This window comes from Symphodus melops (assembly GCF_947650265.1).
Source record: "Symphodus melops genome assembly, chromosome: 12".
In the NCBI taxonomy this organism is placed as follows: Eukaryota; Metazoa; Chordata; class Actinopteri; order Labriformes; family Labridae; genus Symphodus; species Symphodus melops.
Genome location: NC_136702.1, coordinates 8,968,148 through 8,989,412, shown reverse-complemented (window position 1 = coordinate 8,989,412; position 21,265 = coordinate 8,968,148). Strand labels below are relative to the sequence as shown.

Genomic DNA, 21,265 nt, shown 5'->3' with positions numbered 1-21,265 from the left:
CTCAAAGGGAGTCAATGCTGCAGTCCTTCCAAGTCATCTCATGTCGTAGCTTCAGAGCCTCGCAGGACCAAAGATGAACCCGACACCAACACTCGAGGGTCACAGAGCGTCAGATGTGATGAATGCAAACTGCCCGAGCCTTTATATGCTTCCGGCTCTTATAATAATTTAGCTGAAAATTTCCAAAAATTTAAATTTCCACCAAATATGGAACAGAAAGCAACACATTTGCTGCTTCTGTAGCGACAGGAATCTGACCATTTACTCTACAAAGTGACTGTAATTTAGGTGTCTTACATCATGATGCTACTTTGCTATAACTTCAAAATGGAAGGTGTAAATACATCTATTGATCGTGTGATTTAATTCATCTTTTTTTTCTCTGAGTCATTGTTTCAAGAGTGCTAAAAAAAAGTTTTTAGCCTTTTTTTACAGCCATTTCACACAAAATTTATGGGTTTCATCTGTATAAAATAAGGTTTCTGTATTCCACAGTACTCAGAGGGATAAGCAGCTCTTATGATGCAGCCTGTAATTGCCTCCATTTACCAATGCCTCGATGACGCAGCAGATGAGGGGTTGCTCCCTCTCGTGCCCTTGTACTGAGCCACCTTAATTGTATCAGCACTGAGTGGGGATTTTTTTTCAGGAAGGAGTCCCGAACATGTCCTTGAAATGTGTGAGGGTGACAGAAATAAAGAGTCACTCTTTCCTGATTGTCCTTTAAATCTGTTTTTTTTTCTTCTTCTTCTTTCATTTTAAAAGTCTCCAAAATCAGCATTCATAAGTGCAGCCAAAAAGGCCAAGTTAAAGACTAATCCTGTTAAAGTACGCTTCGCTGAGGAGGTCATCATCAACGGCCAGGTTCCCGTAAGTCACACTCGACACTGATTCTTTCTTCACGCATCAAGTCTACGATAAGGAGGCGACAGCAGCAGGCTTGAACTCTGAAAAGCTCTAAAATCAAGCATTATGGCTATATTAGAACTCAGAAGTCAATAACTTAAAAATGATGACAAGCATGAGCACGAAATGCACCTCCCCCTTCTTCTTATTTATGCTCTTACATCATCAGGATGTAAAAGAGTGCGAGTATGATTGACAGACAAAAAGGGGATTCTCTCACACAGAGCTTCCCTGATTTGTTGGATGTGTCACACAGAGAGGAGGATTTTTTTTAACAGAGAAGAGGGACAATCTATCAGGCAGTCATACAGTATCCTCTGAACAAAAAGGGCAGCTTTATAGAGACTGGAGAACAAAAAAAAAGTGATATTTGAGGAAGAGCTTAGGGTGCAGTTTTACTGTACAACGGGTCACTAACATGTGACATGAGTGAGTTTGATGAGACTATTGATGCAACCTGCTCGTATAGTTTCTGTCTTTGTTTAAATCAAAGCTTTAGTGGTGCAGGAGAGCCACACTTAATTGGAGCTTGGGAAACATGTCCAAATGTCTTGAGCTTTAAACATGATCCACCCAACAGCATCTTAACGCTCACTCATTTACATGATATGTTGGTTGCTTTGTGGGGGGGGGGGGGGAGTGCTAAAGTGTCAAACTGTGGTTTCACAGGGCGGTTATGTGTCAAATTATTTCCTGTCTGCCTGCTGTAACTATCTGTCTTGCTGTCACTGTGGAAAAACAACAACAACATCAACAACAACCTGTCAAACAGTAGCTAATAGAAGTGCTAGTAGGTGGATTTTGTAACTTGCAGAGCCAGGCTCGCTGTTTTCCCATCTACTACATGTCTTCACCTGCCACCTTGTTAAATAAAAACACTATGAACTCTCAGTTAGAAAAATGTATTTTGTTAATAACATGATTTTCTTTTGTTTCATCCAAAAGGAAACAGTAAAGGACAACTCGCTTCTTTTTATGCCAAATGTGCTGAAGGTGTACCTGGAGAATGGGCAAACGAAATCATTTAAATTTGACAGCAACACATCCATTAAGGTATGTGATTTAAAAAAAACAAAAAAAACCAACCTTGCTTCACTATTTAATTCAGCTGCATAATATAAAGAGACGTTTAACTTACATGTGAAAAGTGACTAAAAAGTCGTACTATACATTATAGAGTGGTACTTTCTGATTATGGCCTTCAGTACCTACAGTCTGTTCACTGATGTAAACTTAACACATTACTTGTCTTTGTTTAACTCTGCCATGGAAAATCTGATCCCACGTTCAATAGTGTGTGCCTGGTTGGGGAAACTATTTACCGTTATGGCATCGAGCCGGGCACAAGCAGGATGCTGCATGTGCACATTTCTCCTGTTAAATTAACTCTGACTTTGTCTTTGTGGAAGGATGTCATCTTGACCCTGCAAGAAAAGCTATCCATTAAAAGCATCGAGCACTTCTCTCTGATGCTGGAACAAAGAGCGGAGGGATCTGCCAGCAAACTTATGCTCCTACATGAGCAGGAGATGCTAACTCAGGTGAGTCTGGGCTTTTTGGCTTCTACAAGACAGGGGAGAGGCGTTTGAATAATACATGGTAAAAAGACAAACACGACTTGATGGTAGAAACAGAACAAACTTTTCTTAATCTTTAGGATACATAAGTTTGTTTTCATTGTACAGGAGAAATGTTAAAGACTAGTTTTACATTTTGGGAAGAGTGCTTATCCACTTTCCTGTCAAGAGTGATAAAATATTGATACACCTAAAAACATCCCTACTGCTCCATTTTACTCTCCAGTTTCTGTATGTATAAAACAAAAGATATAATATGATCATATAGAGACCCGTACCTTTGATTTTTTTTTTACCTTGAAGAAACAGCTACGCTAGCTTTGTCTAGTTTCAGGTCTTGATGCAAAAGATCTTTCTCCTGACCTTTTTTCTGGAACATACTCTAATTGCTTACAATGTCTATATACTCCTTGCATTACTGTCAAAGAGGTACATCATAACGTGATACCTGAAGTAACACGTAAAGCTCTGTCCCTGCTCATCTCAAGAAAGGGTTCCTGGAAATAAAGTTGTGGGATTTCTGACTGATGTGACCCTCCTTCATCTTCCATCTTGTGCTCCAGGTGACACAGAGGCCAGGCTCACACAAGATGAAGTGCTTCTTTCGCATTACTTTTGTACCAAAGGACCCCGTGGAGCTGCTCAGGAGGGATGCGGTGGCTTTTGAGTATCTTTATGTCCAGGTATCAGTAAATACATAAAATAAACATGCACATTACTGGTGAACGTTTTAAGGAATCAGAGAATGCTAAAAAACACGTCCGAAGTCAACTTCATCTTTAATAATGATGGGAGCTAATGAGCGCTTTCTGTAAGTGTGAACTTGTCTTGACTTTAGTGATTAGAAAAGTTACTGAAGTCTAACCTCCTCCCTCTCTCTCTTTCTCTCTCCCTCTCTCTCTCTCTCAGAGCTGTAATGATGTGGTACTGGAGCGATTTGGGTCAGAGCTGAAATACGACACGGCTCTCCATCTGGCTGCCCTGCAAATGTATATTCTAACCATCAATACCAAGCAGTCCCAGAAAGTTTCCCTCAAGTATATTGAGTAAGTAGATTAAATTACAGGCTGAGCTGTGCAGGCTGGAATCTAAGTATTGAAGATTTTGTTGCCTCTAATGACTTCATCCAACTATAGAGGACACTATGGAGTCCGGAGTGCTTTAACGTCATAAAAAAACTATGAGTTCACCGGTGTTCCACGACAGAATATACATCCCAGCTTGTTAGTTAATGATTCTTAGTGTATCTTGTCGGAAAATCCATGAAGCACCTCTGGGTGAAGGAAATCGATCCTCGATCAAGAATGATGACTTTTCATTGTGTTCCAGCGACATTCTCTAATCTTGGAATTGTTCTTCTGCAGGAAGGAGTGGGGTCTGGCCTTGTTTCTTCCTCCCGCGGTGTTGTCCAGCATGAAAGAGAAGAACATCAAAAAAGCCCTCACTCACATCCTCAAGACCAACCAGAACCTGGTGCCGCCCGGTAAAAAGGTAAAGCGCTTCTGTCTTCTTCTCGTGCTGCCTGACCCAAGATCTGTAAAGACTCCTGACTACCACCTAGTGGACTGTGACTGGCTTCTTGAACAGACAATGCTGCATCTCATTTGAAGCTTACATTTAAAATGCTTGAGCTTGTTTCCTGTCTTACTCTTTTTCTTCTTTCCAGCTGACTGCCCTGCAAGCAAAGGTCCATTATCTGAAGTATCTCAGTGATTTGAGGCTGTATGGAGGACGCGTGTTTAAATCGATACTTGTTGTAAGTGGAGCCATCTTGCTAGCTCACATTTTTATATGCAGAGAGTGACTTAAACAAATATCACATGCTCATCGGCAGGCTGGAAACGTGACTCTCTGCTCCTTTTCACAGCAAGGCGAGAAGCACACCGAGGTGACGTTGCTGGTGGGGCCCAAATATGGCATCAGCCATGTGATTAATACCAAAACAAACCTGGTGGCACTTCTGGCCGATTTCAGTCACGTGAACCGAATTGAAATGTACGCAGAAGATGAGAACAGGGTCAGAGTGGAACTACATGTTCTGGATGTAAAGGTTAATAATCATTCCACTTTATTAAACAAATAACACATGCTGACCGTTTTTCTAACAGCACCACGTCTCTTCAGCAAATCATTATAAACTCATTCTGCAGTTCCCCATTTGTTTTGTCCTCATTGTCCTCTTATCTTCCTCTTTCACAGCCCATCACACTCTTAATGGAGTCCGTTGATGCAATGAATCTGGCCTGTTTGACTGCCGGCTACTACAGATTACTGGTGGACTCTCGGCGTTCCATCTTCAACGTGGCCAAAAACACAGATGGTATGAAGAAGAGTACATCTTAAAATGATCACAAGATGACTCATCAGAACGTGTTTGTGCTTTTTTTCACATTCTGGTTCCTCTTTGCAGGCCATGCGGCGAGAATAAAGCAGAACTACCAGGCCATCGAGTGTACATACAGCACACCCCATAAAGGACCCGATGAACGGAACATCCAGAGGTGTAGCCAAGATTACTCTGACCAAGAGTTTGAATACCTCGACCACGGGAGGTGTGAAAGCCAGCCGGTCTATGTGACCGAGATCCACCAGGTCCAGCACTCGATGCACATGGCAGAGAGAGCGGAGTGCTGCAGAGTCCCCTGCACCCAGACTTACCTCAATGTCCAAAGGCCCAAACCCCAAGACTCTTCCAGGGGCGCAAAAGTCTCCTTTATATTTGGAGATCCTCCCTTAGACGGTGTAAACCCACAAAATCTGGGCTACCAGAGACTGATGGATGATAGCCCCGAGATTCTAGACAATCACAGCCCCATGTACAGGCGACTCGAGGAGGACTATAAGATGATGGATGCCATAGAGGAGGGGGACGGGTATCACTACTCTTCCAAAATCTTTGGCACCACTGAATGCATCGAGGAGCCGCTGCTGCACGATATCTGCTACGCGGAGACGACGGATGACGCAGAAGACGAGGATGACATCAGCTGTGAGGAGGACATGGTGATGAGTGACATTGACAAGCCCATGTTACTTTCACTGTCGGGTTCCAGCGATGACATCATTGACTTGACCTCCCTACCTCCCCCTCCGGAGGGTAACGACGAGGAGGACAATGACGTGCTGCTGCACTCTCTTAACCTGGCCATCGCTGCTCCTCCTCCCGGCTTCAGGGACAGCTCCGACGAGGAGGAGCAGCAGCAGGGGGCCAGGGCCCGGGCCAAAGGGGCCTGCAATGACATCCCAGTGTCTCTTATAGACTCGGTGCCCACAAACAGAGCAGGGGGCAATGGGGAGCCTCTGAACGATGCAGTGGTGTCTACCTTACAGGCCCTGGAGGCTCTCGCTGCATCGGAGGAACAGAGTCCGGCGCAGTCAGAGAGTAGCACAGGTTCTCCTTTCACTATTGTAACGTTCATACATTAACACCACGCGTGTTCCAGCCATTCATTTTTCATTCGTTGTTGTTTATTTTATTTTATTTTTTGCAATAAAGCCCATTATGTTCTATGTTTCCATTTGTGTGAGTATTTTTTCATTCATTTAAGCATAAACATTTTGTTTATTATTGCATTATTCACTTTTATTTTCATTTGTTGTTTTGTGCTTCATTTTGTTTGTCTCCTCATATGCACGCCGCTCAATGTTAGATGTCTGCTGCAACAAATTTGTAACATTGTAAGAAATGTACCCTTTTCCCTCTTTTCTATTTAAACTTAAATATTTTCTAATAATCTTTTTTACGGTCAGTTTAATAAAACAGTGTTCACTCCTTATTCCTAGACCAAATACAGTTGTGATTACCAGTAGCTATTTTTGATTCCATTATCTTAGTGCCTTTATGTGCCATCAATAACGTTATCAATTGAATCAAAATTTGTCATGTACAATATTAAACATACATGTTTCAATTTGAAGAATTGTACCAGAGTTTGCTTGCAGCTAATCAGAGTCAATAATTGTTTATTAATGTTCAGTTAATGACTTGTTGTCTCTCTGTGATACACAGGTGTAGAAATATCACGAGCATTTAGTCCCGACTCCTCAGATTCTGGCAACGAGACAAATTCCTCCGAGATGACAGAGAGCTCCGAGCTGGCGACTGCTCAGCGACACTCGGACAACCACCTGAGGCTGCATGTGGCTCTGACAGAAGGATACCATGCCGTGAACGATGAGAAGAGAGAGGGCAATGCGGCTGGCGGAGGTGGCGTGGGAGCTATGCAGTACAATCCCCAGGAGCATCAGGAGGAGGAGGAGGCAAAGTCATCCGCCGTAGCCTCCCCTCAGATCTTTCACTCAGACGGTGGTGAAATGGAGCCAGAGACAATGGAAATCAAATCAGTCAGTGAATACTTCACCAAGATGCACATGGACTCAGTAATGAGCAGACAGAGAGGGAAACAGAGGGAGGCAGAGAGCAGAATCCAAGGAGAAACATGCGAATCCTCTGATAGGTCTCACACGACATCTCAGGACTCAGCCAAAGGGGAGCTCCCTCACCTTGTTGGGAGGTATAACGCTTTCACCGTGAGGGATTCCTATTACATGAATCAACTTGATCTGGGGCGAACTCACTTCGAGAGGCATCAGAAATGGCAGCAGAGAGCGCCTGGGAACAAAATGGCAGAAAATCAGTCCACAGAATGTGCGAATGACTCACAAGCTTCCAACGCACAAAGGTTGACAGTGAAGGGAGAGAAACAAGACTCAGATGAAAGAGGCCAACAGTTAGACGCACACGCTCGCTCCCCGTCCAGGGGGCCTGCAGAGGGAGATGCTGCCTGCCAAGAGAACGAGCAGCAACGAATTAAGACTCAACCATCGGAGCAAGACGTCACACGGCTACACGAATATCACTTGAGCAAGCGCATGTCGTCGATACAGAGTGAAGGCGTTCATTCTCTCCAAAGCTCACAATGTTCCTCTATAGACGCTGGTTGTAGCACAGGCAGCAGCAGCTGCGTCACTCCAATGGATTCTCCCCTTTGTGCAACAGACAATATGCATGTTCTGTCAGAGTCATCGCTCAAGGGACTGACTTATGTAACTGCTGAGGAGCGAGCTTACGGGCCCCCCGGTCAATTGAAGTTGGGTCACCCCATAGACCCCACCCTGCTGAGGAAGATTCATGCAGCTACCAGTGCAGAGCCGGGGTTACGCGTGACAGGGGATGGCAGTCACCGAATGCCAAAGATAAAAGAAACCACAGGTAAAGCTAAACAGGAGGGTGCTCTCTTTTATGTGTGTCTGTGGAAGTGCATGAACAAAACAAAAACAAAAAATCAAAAGAAAGAATATTTTTTCAGTGGATTATTGCCAACGCAAACGTCAAAAACACATTTTCGCAGCGGTGTACAGTCATGCAGAACAGTTTGTTTTTTATCCACCCATGTGTCTGGGATTTCACATTTTCTTTGTAGTGCTCACATCAACAACAAAAGACCGTGTATTACTACAAACATGCTCTTTATGAAGTGCAGACCTCACTTTGAGATTCCCAAGTGTTAAGTCAACAGATGAACAAGGGGCCTAATGGAGACTGTCTTGCTGTTAGGAGGCCTCAAGAGACAACTGAAGAAACTCTAGACTTTAGCAGTTTTGTGAAAAAGAAGCTTGAGTTCTCTGCCCCAGAGGCTGCTGCTTCATATAACAAAGGATATCTCCGATCTGGGAGTAATTCCATGGCCAACAACACCCAAACTATCTGTATAACTAGAAACTTTGGAGACAAAACATTAGGGACCCCCAGAGGTCCTGAATAAATTTGAGAGTTCACAAGATATTTCAAAGTATATTTATATTTTTGTTTAAAATAATATTTTTGTTTCACTTCAAGAAACAATGCATGTACACTGTATTTTTTTTTACCTTTATTTTACCAGTAAAATATTCCCATTGTATTTTAAGATAACTTGCCTAGACAGCAGCATAAAGGTTTCGACAGAGAGCAAAGACAGATCACACAAAAAATATTACGTGAAGCAACAAATCAGAAGCATCAAGCAGAGTAACGTGTGCATACAGTCGTCAAATGAAACTTTATCCTGGTTTTAAAATCTTCCAAGCCAACTAAATGCTCTATAGTTGAAGGTGAATCTGCATACCAAGATGATCAAAAAGACACATTAAAAGCACTTCCACCAAAGACAGATTGAGTTCATGAAATGACATTACGAGTCCTTGAGATCGAAGGCTACAGCTGCTGAGAGCTTTAGGAATCAGCAGAGAACATAAAAAGTCAGTCCAACATTTTTTGTGAGGATGAGGTAGCAGGCATATCAAGAATATCACCATACTGTAGTCAATCACTCATACTTGCTTCCTTCCTAGTAACAAAAGAAACACAGCTTTTGTTTCTATGATAAACCCCATTTCACCTTCAGGTTTTTTGTTCATCACTCGATATTTGCTGGAACACTTTCAGTCACTTTCTGTTCAAAGTAAAAGTCTGATAATCATCTGTAACTGAATATGTATAATATGTGACTATGTGCTCAAGAGAGATGCTTAACAGTTCTTTTTGTTTCCCTACTACCCCTAGTGTAGCTTGCACACAGCTGAAGAAGACTGGGGAAGAGTCATCTTTAGCTCTATATGAGACCAGTACCACCACCACAACCATGTCACCATTATCTTTAACAAGTAGCACAGAGCCTAGCGGGCTAACACAGGCCATCCCAGAGTCTGTCCCACACATTGTGGCTTTCCCCCAAAGTGGATCTTCATGTGACCCTACAACAGGCAGCCTCAGGAAGCCACGTAGGGCTCAGGCACTCAGGAGGAGTATAAGTACCATATTGCCGGGTCCCAGGAACTTAGAAGCACTGTTTGAGAAGACGAAAACCTCGCTTAAGGGAAAGAGTGGTGGTCAGAGTTGCCAATCTCAAGATCCCCCAAAAGTACAGAAGATGTTCTTGGCTAAAACTTTGCCCAAGAGCTTATCCCAGGGTTCAGTCGCATTGAATTCATCTGGTAGAAGGCTGGTAGGAGGACCCTTCCTAACACTCCCAAAGTCTACAGCACCAAGGCTGGATGCAAGTACTTGGAGGTGTCGTGGACCGTTCGGTCACTGCTTCCTGCGGAGAAAGTCACACGCTGAAGGTCATGACCAAGGCAGAGAGATGGCCTCACATGCTCTGTTCTCCGTTTCCTCCAGTCGCAGAGAGAAAACAGGTTTAAAAGCTGAGCAGGGTAGCACAGCTACAGGTATGAATGACACGAGTCTTAAAGCAAGGCTGGCTCGTGTAAATTCAATGAAGGGGAAAACTTACAGTCTTCAGACAGGGTTTGCACTTGCAAGAAAGGATGCCTTAGATATGGTCACTGTGTTGCGCTCCAGCCTTGGCCACTTTTCCAGAGGTGAGAAGCTTGAAATCAACGAGGCCGACATGGATACACACTCCCAGGTTCTATTAATGCAGGCCAAAGTGCTGGGCAGCGCCTGCACTCAGATGGCTGCGGAGTACAGCAGCCCTGAGGAGTTACTTCTGACTCTGACGCACAGCTTTCACACGCTCTGCTGCCTAACTCAGGCCTGCATGTCGCTGGTTGAAGGCCTGAGCAGTGAGAGGGAGCGGCAGGAGATAGTAGCCAAGGTGGACGAGGTTGTCATGAACTACGTGTGTTTGCTGAAAGCTGCTGAGATGGCTTCAGGAGGCTCCCCCGGTGACCAAAGTGTGAATGCATTGACACATCACTCTGCCACCATGTCTACTATTCTAAACACACTAACTCACTCGCTGCAAACACAGCTCAAACATTAAACTGTTTTTGTTTTTAATCTGATTATTGATTTTAAAGCCATACATAAGAAACAGGTTTAACAACCAATCTGAACTGCTGTGAAAAAAAGAGAAAAACTTGCCTTGTGTATACAATATTTATTTTGTAAAGTGAATATAAAATAACATGAATCATTCAAGTTTTACATAGATTATACTAAGGACTTTATGAAGAAGATCAAATCACTTCTCTTAAGTATATTATCTAATATATCAAAGGGATTATTTTAATTAATAATATAAATAATAAAAATTGGACTAATCTGAAGAAATATTGAAAAATCCTTGTTTATATTGTAAAAAAATACTTTATGTTGAAGAAATGAATACTATATATATATATATATATACACACACACACACACACACACACAGAGAGCTATTGACAAATCATTGCACAGGATAAAACGTGACCCTATATGATCTTTTAATTTGCCAGATTCACTTTAATTTCATGAATACTTTACACATGAACACTGAGTACTTTCCTGTTTGTTTTTTGTCAACATCATTAAAACATTTAAACTTTTCAAAAACTCTTTTCTCTAATATCTTTTGTCTATCTATGTTTTCATTAACGTGTGTCGTTAGCCGTTAATCGAGATCCTCTCACACGATACCTTGTATTTTAGTCAACTTTGCTGTAGTAAATACTAAATCACTGACTCGTTTCAGTTGACTGATGAATCATTACGTTTTTGCATTATTTATACAGAAACACTGCTTTAGCTTTATAATTATGTTAAAGAATTCATGATATTATAATTTACTCAAGTCTGAGGGGAGGTAATGCTCTTTGCATTAATGATGATGACGGCCCATTTTATATTTGACTATTGCCATCAGCTGCCCAGGGATTACAGATGGAAGTTAGCTGGACAGATATAAGGGTTCATGTTTTTCATTCAGAGAGCCAAACAATGCCCACAAAACCAAGAAGATTCTACCTGTTGTAAAAATAGCATGATTGCCATGAAGAGCAGACACACCTCAAATCAGACACGTTTCCCTTTCCCCTGCAGGCTAATAAGAAATGAAACTGCACTTTCCATTTCTGGTGACCACTGAATAACCCACAACTCCTCCAGCTGTGCTATAATACAACACTCAAGGAAAAGCAGACTGATATCATTGGTCCTTGTATTCTAACGCAAATATCTTCATAGAAACTTTTGTATATATATGACATGAACATTGTTGTATCAGCAATCAATTATTAACTAGGGAACTATAAACCAGACATGGCAAAGGATGAGAGATTTGAGCATAGGTGGTTTGTGACAATGGGGAAGTGATGCTGGCTAATTATATATAAAACAGACTCACCCAGCCATCTGTTACTTTCATCTCATCAACTTGGAACTGATCATCAACGTTACACTTAGTTCAGCACTTGACGCAACTCCGAACTCGAAGCAGGACTAAATATCAATCTCTCACGTGAACTATGTTCTTTCATCTGGTGAGTGTCTGTGATTTTGCTTATACCAATTCCATAAAGGCAGCGATATTAAAGAGGGAACAAAGTTTAAGTTATATTTCCAAGTACCATATTATGTATTTAATATACTAAAAGTGTTTTGATACTGTCAGATGTAGATTATGATTGTTTTCTTAGTAATGGTTGTGTATTATTAGCATTCTACAGACAAACATTTCAATGACACACGTCTTTCTGTACAGATTTGTATGGTGCTGCGGGGCCTTTGCTGTTATCTCTCTGTGTCGACAGCTGCTGTTTCTTACCCAAAAACCCTGCCATGTGATGTCAATGAGACCAACAACGGGAGTGTGGTTAAGGTAGACTGCACTGAGAGAAGCCTCACATATATCCCCTTCGGCATCCCCAGAGACACTACCAATCTGACGCTCACCATCAATCATATACCAACATTAAACTCCACCTCCTTTCACGGGCTGGAGAACCTGACTGAGATTGACATGAGGTGCAACTGTGTGCCCATCAAAATTGGCCCCAAGGACCGTGTGTGTACCAAGAGTGTGACAATACAGGAAGATACTTTTACCAACCTGAGGAATCTTCAAGCCCTGTATCTCGATGGAAATCAGCTCTACAGTATACCGAAAGGCCTGCCACCGAATCTGGTCCTGCTGAGTTTGGAAGTCAATCACATTGTTGAGATTTCAAAATCAAACCTCACGGAGCTTAGGAATATCCAAATACTTTATCTGAGTCAAAACTGCTATTACCGTAATCCGTGTAATGATTCCTATAAAATAGAGGCCGATGCATTTTTACAGCTTAGCAATTTAAAGTTGCTGTGTCTTAAGTCAAATAATTTATCCTTTATTCCACATCAGCTCCCATCAAGTCTGAAGGAATTGTATCTCTACAACAATAATATTCCAAACATCACTGATGTGGATTTCAAAAACTTAACCAACCTTGAGATTCTAGATATTAGCGGACTCTGTCCTCGGTGTTACAATGCTCCTTTTCCATGCAAACCATGCCCGAATAATTCACCTCTTAATATCAGCAGGGCAGCTTTTAAAATGTTGACAAAGCTCAAGATTCTCAGGCTGCACAGTAATTCTCTGACATTTGTGCTACCTGAGTGGTTTGCCACCACGACGGAGCTGAGAGAGCTTGATCTCTCATCAAACTTTTTAGCAATAGACATAGGAGTCACTAAATTCCCACTTTCCCTGAGAAAACTAGAAGAACTTGACCTTTCATTTAACTACGAGCTTCAGAAGTACCCCCAAACTCTGAGACTGAGCAACAGTTTCGCCAACCTCACATCCCTTCGAGTTCTCAGAATAAAGGGCTTTGTGTTTCAGAAGCTAGAGCCAGAGAGCATTGCTCCTTTAAAACATCTAAAAAACTTGGAGGTTTTGGATCTTGGTACAAACTTTATTAAAATAGCAGACCTTAGCATTCTAATGGAATTAAAAAGCTTTAAAATAATAAGTCTGTCTGACAACAAAATATCTTCCCCCTCTGATGGCCAGGATGCTGTTGGTTTCTCTGAAGGAGAGCCTTTGCAATGGTCTCCCATGTCAGCTTCCACTCAGTACCAAAGTAAGGAAGTGAGAGAGATCCATTACTTCAGATATGACGAATATGCACGCAGCTGCAAATACAAAGACAAAGAACTCGGAGTTGTCACATCCTTTGTCAAGAAGCAATGCGGTGAGTTTGGCAAAACCCTTGATGTGAGCAGAAACAACATATTCTTCTTGCATTCAAGATTTTTAAATCTTGGTGAACTGAGATGCCTCAATTTGTCTGGGAATGCAATGAGCCAAAGTCTGAATGGATCTGAATTCATCAATCTGAAGAATTTAAAATACCTGGACTTCTCGTCAAATCGCCTGGACCTCCTCTATTCCACTGCATTTCAAGAGCTGCAAAGTCTGGTCATCTTGGATATCAGTAATAACAACCACTATTTCGAGTCAGAAGGCTTGACTCACATGCTTAATTTCACAAGAAATTTGAAACATCTCAAGGTATTGCTGATGAACCACAACATGATCTCAACTTCCACCAACACAGAAATGGAAAGTCAGTCTCTGGAGAGGTTAGAGTTCAGAGATAATCGGTTAGATATGATGTGGAGAGATGGGGACACCAGATATTGCAATTATTTCAAGAAACTAAGTAATCTGACTGTGCTCGACATATCTCACAACAATCTCAATTTCATTCCTGAAGAAGTATTCAGCGGTTTACCTGACAAACTGTCTGAGCTCTACATCAAAAACAACTTATTGAAAGAGTTTAAATGGGAGAAACTACAACTTTTACATTCTTTGCAAGTAATTGATCTTAGTGGGAACAGTTTAACTTCTGTTCCCCACGTGCTGTCAAACTGTAGCCAATCTCTCCAGAAGCTCATTTTACATAAAAATCATATCGTAGAACTTAGTCAAGATTTCCTCAAGGATGCTTACAACTTGAAATATCTGGATCTTAGTTTCAACAGCATCCAGCACATTGACAAATCTAGCTTTCCAGACGATGTAATTGATCAGATGTCCATGTTGTTGTTGGACAACAACAAATTCCTGTGCACTTGCAATGCCACTTGGTTCGTCTCATGGCTCAACAGGACTAAAGTGTCCATTCCCAGACTCGCCACAGATGTCACCTGTGACAGTCCAGGGGCACAAAGAGGACATCTTGTAATCTCAGTGGACCTGCAGGCCTGCCAGCATCACTACTTATCAATCATCTTCTACATCCTCATGACTTCCCTTGTCCTCAGCTTCCTCACCTTGTCTGTCTCAAGCCACCTCTTCCTGTGGGACGTCTGGTACATCTACCACTTCTGTAGAGCCAAGCTTAAAGGCTACATGCGTCTGTATTCCCAAAACTCCGTCTATGATGCCTTTGTGATATACGACAAAGAGGATCCCGCAGTGTCAGAGTGGGTGATGAGGGAAATGTGCTTCCATCTGGAGGAGCGCGGAGATCGTTGCCTGACACTATGTCTGGAAGAGCGGGACTGGATTCCCGGCTGTCCCTTGATCGACAATCTTTCCCAGAGCATTCACAAGAGCAAGAGGACCGTGTTCATCATCACCAGCAGATATGTTAAAAGTGGAAACTTCAAGACGGCTTTCTACATTGCCCATCAAAGGCTAATGGATGAAAAGGATGATGTTATCATACTGATCTTCTTAGAGAAAGTGCAGTGCAATTCAAAGTACTTGAGATTAAGAAAGAGACTTTACAAGCGGTCTGTCCTGGAGTGGCCAACAAACCCTCAAGCCCAGCCATACTTCTGGTTCACCCTCAGGAGTGTATTGGCCACAGAGAGTCACAAACAATACAACAATCTGTTTAAAGAGACTCTGTGAATCTAGAAATGAGTTGTCATGCAGTCATACTAGTTCCTCAAACTGTGATTGTTCTAAATGTACTTCTCTGAGGAATTGAAATGTGTAAAAAGCGCATCTTAAACTGGAATATTTCCAAGCTGTTGTGTGCAACCTTTAAATTCCCTGTAAACCATTATTCAATAGAGAAGTGATAGGTTACTCTTTTCTTTTCTCATTAGATTCTTACCATTTGAGGGTTCTATGAAATGGCTTATAACAAAACAGGGAAGTGAGACTAACGCACTTCCTTACTTGGCTCTTCTGTGTCAGAACCTTGTAATGAGAAACAGACTGTTCTTTAACGGTTGGTTTCAGCAGCCAGGAGCTTTTTAAAAATGTGTCTTGTCTATGAAAGGAGAGGATCACAGAAAAGAAGCATGTCTTACTTTAACTTTTGGTGAACTGGTGACGTGGAAGACATGCATCATGTTACTGTTGGTTAATTGCTGATTTAGCTGAGGGATTTTAAAGCTCTTAAAATAATTAAAACATTTTTCAAGGAAATCTTTCAAGGATGTTGAGGAACCAGTACAGTGCATGCGCAATGGTGAGTTTCATGTGTACATTTTAAGCTTTTCTTTGTGCATATGAAAAATTTACATGTATCTACTTTAAAAAAAGATATTAATCACCATGTATTATATATTTACATTTTGTAAGTGTGCTTTTTTAAAGTGATGTCGCTCTTTTATAATCATAAATTATGTTGTGCTCTTGTTTTTAGATGCGTCATAATGTTTACTCTTTCAGATTTATTTTGCATTGGTGAAAATGGATTGTTCACTATATACTTTTAAAGTGTGAATGTTGTGTGTGTTGTGTCTTGTGTTCTGTACTGGCGCTTTCCCTGCAATGAAGTTCCTAACGGATAAATAAAGTTGATTTGATTTGATATACAGCTATTAAAGTTTTACTCAACTGTGTGGGACAAAAAACATGCTATCCATCTGATTGAATATGTTTTACCTTCTTAATTAGAGGCAACAGTTAACCCAACCCATGAGCAGCTGTCCCTCTGTTATTCAAATTCATACAAACATGGTTCCAAGAGCTTCTAACTTCTAAAGACATCATGCTTCAGGTCGACAATTTCAGGAATGAAAACTTAAGTCCATTCAATAATTCATTGAATATTGACATTTTCACTTGATGGAAAGTTAAAGCCATATTTACATCACTGTATAAAAAAATTAAAAAATTAAAAAAAATTAAAAACAATCTTATATCTTCATTATAAAGCTGAAATATTATGGAAATAATGTTTGTGACACTTTAAAGAAACTCATGGGGAAAAATATCGGAAACAGAATGTAACAAAATGAGGACTGTTCATTGTGAACAATCTTAGTTTGGACTGTAATGAACAAAATCCTTTTACATACGTTAAGCATCGATAAGATCAATAAACATGGTAATATTGGTTCTCTGATGACTCCTTTTAAAGCGTTGCCCTGACCTCATGACTCTTCTCTCTTTTTGTAAGTCAGATAGCTATATGTATGAAGCACTTTTTGAACACGATATAAAATGCTTATAGCATTTATGTCTGTAATGTTAAAATATACATTGGCTTTAAGTGCTGCAACACATGCAAAGCACATGCCAAGTAGCTTTTAGCAAATACAACCACCACAGAATTATTTGTTGTGCCAAAGCAACACATCCTGGTCAGGGGTCAACAATGTTTGAAATTCAACAAACAAAGACCTCTCATTACTTACAAGTGAAATGATATTTACAGGCCACTGCCATCTGCTGGATAAAGGTGGTACCATACACATTTTAATATACAGTATAAGGGCAACCTGCAGGTCACATTTTTTACAATATTTATTATTATAAATCCTGTCAGAAAATGTCTGTTGACAAGGTAGGGTGAGTGGTGAGTAATACCGTGATCAATGAGCAGTTTTTGAAAGTTAACAGCGATATGACGAGCAAGCTGCTACAGGTATTTTAATGAATGCATCATAGTAAGTATTTATCTCCCACTCCTCATGATTAGTTACAGCCTTTGATACAAGTTATTATCTTAATTCTATTTTTTAAATAAAATGTTATGAACAAAGACACCTGCCCACGACACCTACCCAGTTCATAATGTAATAACAATAATGATGTATACTTTATTCATCCCGTAACGGGGAAATTCAGTTTACTCTCTGTTTAATGAACATGAACAAACACGGGCCGAAACGCATGCACAAACAGGATCCTATGGACATGCATTAATGGAGAGGTCTTAGAGTGAGGGGGCTGCCGACAGTGAGCGCTCCAGAGCAGTATTGGGGTTATGTGCCTTGCTCAGTGGTACCATGGCAGTGCTCAGACTGTGGACTGGATTCCAGAAGTTAAGGAAATTATAGAGTACTAATTCATATATTTTTCTGAATATATTTTCTTAACTGTTTTGCTTGTGTGGGGTCTCCAACCTGCAAGTTGCCCTTTAAAAAAGGACAAGTTCACAATTTGTCAACTTATTTTAAACAAAAATAACGTGGACATAATTAACAAAAACAATTTCCTGCTGATATTATGCTTCAGACTGATATTTTGGAAGATACAATCTGATTTGTCAGTCTATTTTGTTGAAGTTTCTGATAAACCTGTACGAGTCCAAATCACTTCATCTGACCCATGTTATTGTTTATCTACAGACGTTCAAATGTTGGATGCACTTGCTGCTGTTCAGCCTGTGTTTCTATCCTGAGCCTGCTGCTTGCAAACCTGCATGGATGACACCGCAGTTCCCATGCGATGTCACACCCTCCTACAATACCTCCAGTGTCCTGTTTGACTGTAAAGGGCGGCGCCTCGATAGAGTACCTCACGGGATAACAAGTAATGCGACTGAACTCATCTTATCGGAAAACTACATTAAGAATATTTCTGTCGATTCATTTTCAAAACTGCAGAACCTGACTCATCTCGATCTCGGCTGGGCAAACAGAGACAAAGAAAAAACCAAGCTGATCATTGCTGCCGATGCTTTCAGAAACCTAACAAAACTACGTTCACTGAGACTAAGTGGCAATCTCCTGACTGAAATTCCCGGCAATCTCCCTGTAAATGTGGAAATCCTTGAGCTAAATAATAACAAGATTATGGTGTTGGATAACAGGAGCTTCACTGGCTTAACAAACCTGACTAAGTTATGGTTATCCAAAAACTGCTACTTCTGGAATCCTTGTAAGAAATCGATCACGGTTGTTGACGGCAGTATAGCAGTGATGACCAAACTTGAGCTTCTGGACTTGTCCTTTAACAACTTAACTGAAGTTCCTAAAGGATTGCCCAGATCGCTAAAGACGTTAAAGCTGAGTTCTAACCAAATACAGTACATCTCTGAAGAGGATTTCTTGGGGCTTACAAATGTCAAATCCCTTCACATACAAGGGAACTGTCCAAGATGTCACAATGCTCCATACCCTTGTGTTCCTTGCCAAAACACTTCTATTGGTATCCATCCCAACGCGTTCAATAGTTTAACAGAGCTTGAGACACTGAACATGGGAGGAAACTCACTGACCTACCTGAGTCCCTCCTGGTTTGAGAGACTGAAGAAGCTTAGAGAATTGTTCTTGTCATTTAACCTCTTAATAAAAGCAATAACAAAGGAGGCAACATTTCTAACGTACCTTAAGAAGGTGGAAAAAATGGATCTTTCATTTAACTTTGATTCGAATAGCTACCCTAAAACCATAAATCTTTCCAAGGAGTTTTCAAATCTGGTATCACTTCGGACTTTGCATATGGAAGGATTGGTCTTCCAGGATATCAAGGCGCAGACTCTCAGTCCTCTATACGAGCTGAAGAATCTTTCTGCATTAAACCTAGGGACCAACTTCATTATTCACTCTGGTTCCACAATATTTGAAAAATTCTCCCACCTGAAGATGATTTACCTCGCAGAAAACAGGCTCTATCCACAGCGAGTGAACAGTCTTTCATCTGCCCTTGATGGATCTAATCAGGAGCTGGACCTTTCCATCTCACCGCTCACCACGCAACATCCACAAGATCCTGATTACATCTTGAAACATGGCCTTATCAAACAAGAGTGCTTTGACTCTGGAAGAGTGATTATCCTCAGCTCAAATAATCTATTCTTCATCACGACAAAGCAGTTTGAGCACTACGGAAACATTTCATGTCTCAACCTTTCAGGAAATGCATTTTCGGCTGCACTAAATGGAACAGAGTTCTCCTTGCTGCCTAATCTAACATACCTGGATTTATCGTTCAATAAGATCGATCTGGCCTATGACAACGCCTTTAAAGAATTGAAAAAACTACAAGTGCTGGATATTAGTCACAATTCTCACTACTTTACAGCATTTGGTGTTACACACAATTTGAATTTCACACAAAACCTGCCAGTTCTAAGAGTGCTGAATATGAGTCATAACTTAATTGACAGGTTAACATCAAAACGCATGCACAGCAAATCCTTAAAAGAACTTCGCTTTACTCATAACTATCTTGGCAAGATGTGGAAGGCAAACGATGGCTCGTACAAGATGCTTTTTACCAACCTTACAAATGTGACTATTTTAGACATATCCTCCAACGGCATTGCACAGATTCCAGAAAACGTGTATGAATATTTGCCATGTAGCCTGACAAAACTAATCATAAGTAAAAACAGACTTACTGACTTCATATGGGACAAACTTCAGTATTTTCCTCAACTTGAAACTTTAGATCTGAGCTATAATTATTTAACTAACGTGACAGGTTCAAACTCAAACGTCACACACACTTTGACTTCACTGGACCTGCGCAACAATCACATTTTCGAGTTGGACAACGGATTTCTAAAGGTTGCAAAAAGCCTACAGACTCTCAGTCTTAGAAACAACAGACTGACCATCATCAATCAATCCACCTTCCAACTTTGGCCTGAAAGTCAGATTAAGACTTTGCTCTTGCAGAAAAACCCCTTCCAGTGTACCTGTGACTCATTGGATTTCATTCTGTGGATTGAAAGCACTGATGTAAAGATACCTAGCCTGACCACTGCAGTGACCTGTGCCACACCAGCAAACCACAAGGATCAAGCTCTGATAAACTTTGATATTCAACAGTGTGTGAATGACAGTGAGGCATTTTTGATCTACATTCTCACATATTCTTTTATTATGGCTTTCATGCTTGTTGCAACAGTTGCTCACTTATTTTATTGGGATGCCTCCTACAGCCTACACTATATGAAAGCTAAGATTAAGGGATACAGAACTCTGAACTCACCTGACAGTGCGTATGATGTCTTTGTGACTTATGACACCAGCGATCCACAGGTCACTGAGTGGGTAATGAAGAATCTGCGAGTGAAACTGGAAGAGGAGGGAGAGAAACATTTTCCTCTGTGTCTAGAGGAAAGGGATTGGCCCCTAGGAGTCCCACTGGTAGACAACCTCACTCAGAGCATCCAATACAGTCGCAAGACTCTGTTTGTCTTAACGGAGAATTACGTTAGGACTGGGGTTTTTAGGCTGGCCATGTATCTGGCCCATCAGCGACTGCTGGATGAAAATATAGATGTGATAGTGCTTCTGATGCTGGAGCCTGTCCTGCAGCACTCTCACTTCCTGCGCCTGAGGAGGCGGCTGTGTGGGAAAAGCGTGTTGGAGTGGCCGAGCACAGCGGCCGCAGAGCCCTGGTTCTGGCAAAACCTGAAAAGTGTGGTCAGAGAAGACAATCAGTTGATGTACAACAAGTCTTATTCAAAGTACTTCACCACCAATTGAGGCAAGGACAACGCTTAACTGTTTGAATGATTAAAAACATTTTTGAGGACAATTATATATTTTTGAACTCAACTGTTATCAAAATGGTTTCATAATAGTTCCTCATACAAACACAGTTCTGTTTTCTGCATGCAAGCAATACTGTATATAAATAAAAATGTCAATTTTAATCTAATGCCATTTTGCTATGTAGAATTTTAGTCTATTTGATTACAAAGACTAACTTTCCTTTTTTTCTGTACAAATGAAAACACATATTTGAGGTCCTAGTTTCATCTGACAGAAGGGCAATTTAAGGACAAACTACACTTCCTTCCAGTTATATCAAGTTTTTAGTGGTCCAACTGAAATTATTAGTTACAAAAAAAGTCTATTAACATAACCAAAACCACACTGA

General features: G+C 41.1%; 3 protein-coding genes across 5 annotated transcripts in view; all 3 read left to right on the top strand.

The window, feature by feature from the left end:
- The window catches only part of LOC306833262 (FERM and PDZ domain-containing protein 4-like), a 32,365-nt gene extending 21,557 nt beyond the window's left edge, over positions 1 to 10,808 (top strand). For all 3 annotated transcript variants that reach the window (XM_079358409.1, XM_079358411.1, XM_079358410.1), the window contains 12 exons: positions 766 to 870; positions 1,852 to 1,959; positions 2,316 to 2,447; positions 3,047 to 3,166; positions 3,393 to 3,529; positions 3,848 to 3,974; positions 4,150 to 4,239; positions 4,351 to 4,533; positions 4,683 to 4,803; positions 4,894 to 5,874; positions 6,493 to 7,695; positions 9,033 to 10,808. In XM_079358409.1, coding sequence (XP_079214535.1) covers positions 766 to 870; positions 1,852 to 1,959; positions 2,316 to 2,447; positions 3,047 to 3,166; positions 3,393 to 3,529; positions 3,848 to 3,974; positions 4,150 to 4,239; positions 4,351 to 4,533; positions 4,683 to 4,803; positions 4,894 to 5,874; positions 6,493 to 7,695; positions 9,033 to 10,249 — 4,524 coding nt within the window. In that variant the 3' untranslated portion in view covers positions 10,250 to 10,808. The remainder of the gene's footprint in view (positions 1 to 765; positions 871 to 1,851; positions 1,960 to 2,315; positions 2,448 to 3,046; positions 3,167 to 3,392; positions 3,530 to 3,847; positions 3,975 to 4,149; positions 4,240 to 4,350; positions 4,534 to 4,682; positions 4,804 to 4,893; positions 5,875 to 6,492; positions 7,696 to 9,032) is intronic.
- Positions 10,809 to 11,529: 721 nt separating this feature from the next.
- LOC306833267 (toll-like receptor 7) lies at positions 11,530 to 15,894 on the top strand. Its single transcript, XM_079358418.1, has 2 exons — positions 11,530 to 11,729; positions 11,951 to 15,894. Exons 1-2 carry the CDS (start codon positions 11,715 to 11,717, stop codon positions 15,095 to 15,097), a joined length of 3,162 nt encoding a protein of 1,053 aa, XP_079214544.1. The 5' UTR covers positions 11,530 to 11,714; the 3' UTR covers positions 15,098 to 15,894.
- Positions 15,895 to 17,806: 1,912 nt separating this feature from the next.
- On the top strand, positions 17,807 to 20,989 carry tlr8a (toll-like receptor 8a). Its single transcript, XM_079358419.1, has one exon. It carries the CDS (start codon positions 17,854 to 17,856, stop codon positions 20,866 to 20,868), a length of 3,015 nt encoding a protein of 1,004 aa, XP_079214545.1. The 5' UTR covers positions 17,807 to 17,853; the 3' UTR covers positions 20,869 to 20,989.
- Positions 20,990 to 21,265: the final 276 nt, after the last annotated feature.

Bases quoted from the DNA above. Each gene is read 5' to 3' on its own strand.
- tlr8a (XM_079358419.1), top strand. From the start codon at position 17,854: ATGACACCGCAGTTCCCATGCGATGTCACACCCTCCTACAATACCTCC.